This window comes from Otolemur garnettii, unplaced genomic scaffold, assembly GCF_000181295.1.
Source record: "Otolemur garnettii isolate 467f Iridium unplaced genomic scaffold, OtoGar3 scaffold00225, whole genome shotgun sequence".
Classification (NCBI taxonomy): Eukaryota; Metazoa; Chordata; class Mammalia; order Primates; family Galagidae; genus Otolemur; species Otolemur garnettii.
Window position 1 is genome coordinate 848,191 of NW_003852620.1, and position 2,552 is coordinate 850,742.

At 43.9% G+C, this 2,552-nt stretch overlaps 1 protein-coding gene across 1 annotated transcript in view; it reads right to left on the reverse strand.

The window, feature by feature from the left end:
- The window catches only part of SLC7A8 (solute carrier family 7 member 8), a 55,213-nt gene extending 52,661 nt beyond the window's left edge, over positions 1 to 2,552 (reverse strand). The window contains exon 1 of the mRNA XM_003801926.3: positions 2,323 to 2,552. Within this exon, the coding sequence (XP_003801974.1) occupies positions 2,323 to 2,473 (151 nt within the window). The 5' untranslated portion in view covers positions 2,474 to 2,552. The remainder of the gene's footprint in view (positions 1 to 2,322) is intronic.

Here is a 2,552-nt window from a genome sequence, read left to right on the forward strand (position 1 = left end):
ACTCTTGCTCAGGCTGGTCTTGAACACCTAAGCTCAGACAATCCACCGCTCCCAGAGTGTTAGGGTTACAGGTGTGAGCCACCACACCCGGTCATTGGAATCATTTTTTTTTTTTTTTAACCGCAGAACACCAGAGTTGCTATTCTTATTAGTTTGGGGATAATTCTCACATTAAAGTACCATCCATGAGGTCATGGACAATTCACCCCACTGAAATAGTACTTATTATACTTGAACATTCCCATTTCTTCATAGACTCAGGGAAAAAATGTTGAAGAGACACAAACTTCAGTATATAGGAAAATATCTTCTACACTTGAATACCTCACCTATGCTGGGATCACTGAGTGCAGCTGAAACAGGAAGAAGGAAGTTTAACTATCCTGTTTGCAGTGCCATGGACATCTGTATATAAATCAGAACCTTCCCAAAGGGAGGAAAATGCTTAATTCTATCAATCAAACTGGAGACGTAATAGGCTCTGGGCTATTTATAGACTTTAAATAAGCATGTGCAATACATATTGAGTTCTTGGCTGATCTCCTTTTTTAGAGCAATTGAGATAAAGTAAAGGAGAGGCAAAGATGAAAAGGTTCTGCTTAATTCAGAAAGCTGAAAATAAAATAAGAAAATGTAATGAGAGATTCAGATCATGACTATAATTTTTTATGCCAGTATTTTTCTTAGAACTACAGATGCCTGAAAACTTCCCAGAATCAGAGAATGATGGGATTCCATTTTCAAAAGAGGTTGGATAATATGATCACTGAAATCTGGGTGTAGAAGTGAAGAGGATTATCTGAATTCTGTACTGATTTTATTTGATTTAAAGGGTGTTCTCCAGTGTCACTGTTGCTCTCAGGTGCCAAAATGTCTCCCAGCTGCTGCATAGAACATGGTGTCATCCAGAAAAACTGGTTCAGGGACACCAGGGCACAATACACCTTTGCAAAGGAACTCTGGAGAGTAACACAGAAACATACCTGGGGCTGACTGTCCTGCACTCCTTTCTCTGGGAAGAAGGTAAAGGCCTCTACCAAAGATAGCAGAGGAAACTATCACCCTCTGAAGTGACAGGTAGGAATGAGCCACTGCCTGTTATTCATCTCCAGGGCGTCTCTGGAAAGGGGAGCGTGTATTTATCTAGAGACAAAGCAGGGAGTCCTGCCCTTAGAGTGTAGTCAGTAGAGAGTGGGGGTTAGAGTAGCCTGCTCTGCCACTCGCAGGGCCACCAAAGGTCCCTACGGTTGGATTCTCCCAGCTGCCATACACATTTTACCCTCAGTTATTCCTCAACTTCACATTCTAGTTAACTGCTAATACTCTTTGAGAACCTCACAGAGTTCACTGTGGGTGTGAAGACACGTGGATTCCACCAGGCAACTAGAGAAACCATAAACTATTCATTTACAGAAAGACACAAGCTATTATTTCTTCTATAATATCCTCATCTGCAAAATGGAAATAACAGCTCTGTCACATGATCTCCACAGAGTGGATATGCTGCATGGAGAAGGACAATGCTATCAAAGGGCAAATCATTATTGTTGCTGTTTTTTTTTTTTTTTAAGATAGAGTCTCACTCTGTTGCCCAAGGTAGAGTACTATGGCATCATAGCTCACAGCAACCTCAAACTTTAGGGCTTAAGTTATCTTCTTGCTTCAGCCTCCAGAGTAGCTGGGACTACAGGTACTCACCACAACCACCAGCCAATTCTTCCACTTTTTAGTAGAGACTGGGTCTTGCTCTTGCTCAGGCTGGTCTCTAATGCCTGAGCTCCAGCGATAGGCCACCTCAGTCTTCCAGAGTGCTAGGATTACAGGCGTGAGCCATCGCACCCAGCCTGTTGTTGCTATTTTTATCACACATCCCATAGTTTTGTATAACATAAAACAGCAAAATATCTACCAAATATGACTCCAAAGCCAGTCTACAGCCTGGTAAGGGTGACTGCTTAAAAGCTTACTCCTTAAACCTACCGAGTCAGAATCTCCAAGTTTCCTATCCAACCTGGTGAGTTGGAGGCCAGCCCCGAGACCTATATTTTTAATAAGCCTTTAGACAATGCTCAGCATCAGCCAGCTTTGTGGCCCCTATTTGCACCATTCTGTGAACACAAAACAGAACTGTTTGCCTGGTTTGGAGGAAGAGTCGTATGACATATATCACTTCTTACACGGCTCAAACGTGACAGGTGGAGTAGATTATAGCACAGGTGACCGACAACCCCTTTCTAAGGAGTGCTTTCAAAGGGTTGAGTCCCACAGGAGAACCACCAGAGAGGGAGAGGAGTAGCCGGTGGGAAAAGGAATCGAACTCACCTACGATGATACCACAGGCACTGACCAATCCGATTTCTTTCTTCAGGGCTACCCCGCCCCCTTCGGCACCAGCTTCGGGGCTGGCGTCCGGCTTGTCCCCACCTGGGGGGTTCTTTTCAGTGTTATTTCGGTGCCTGGCTCCCTTTGCCATTTTTCTAAGTAGGATTTCAACTTCCAAAGGCTGTCTGTCTTCCTAAATGCGTGTGCGTGTAAATACGCTGAGAGCGAGC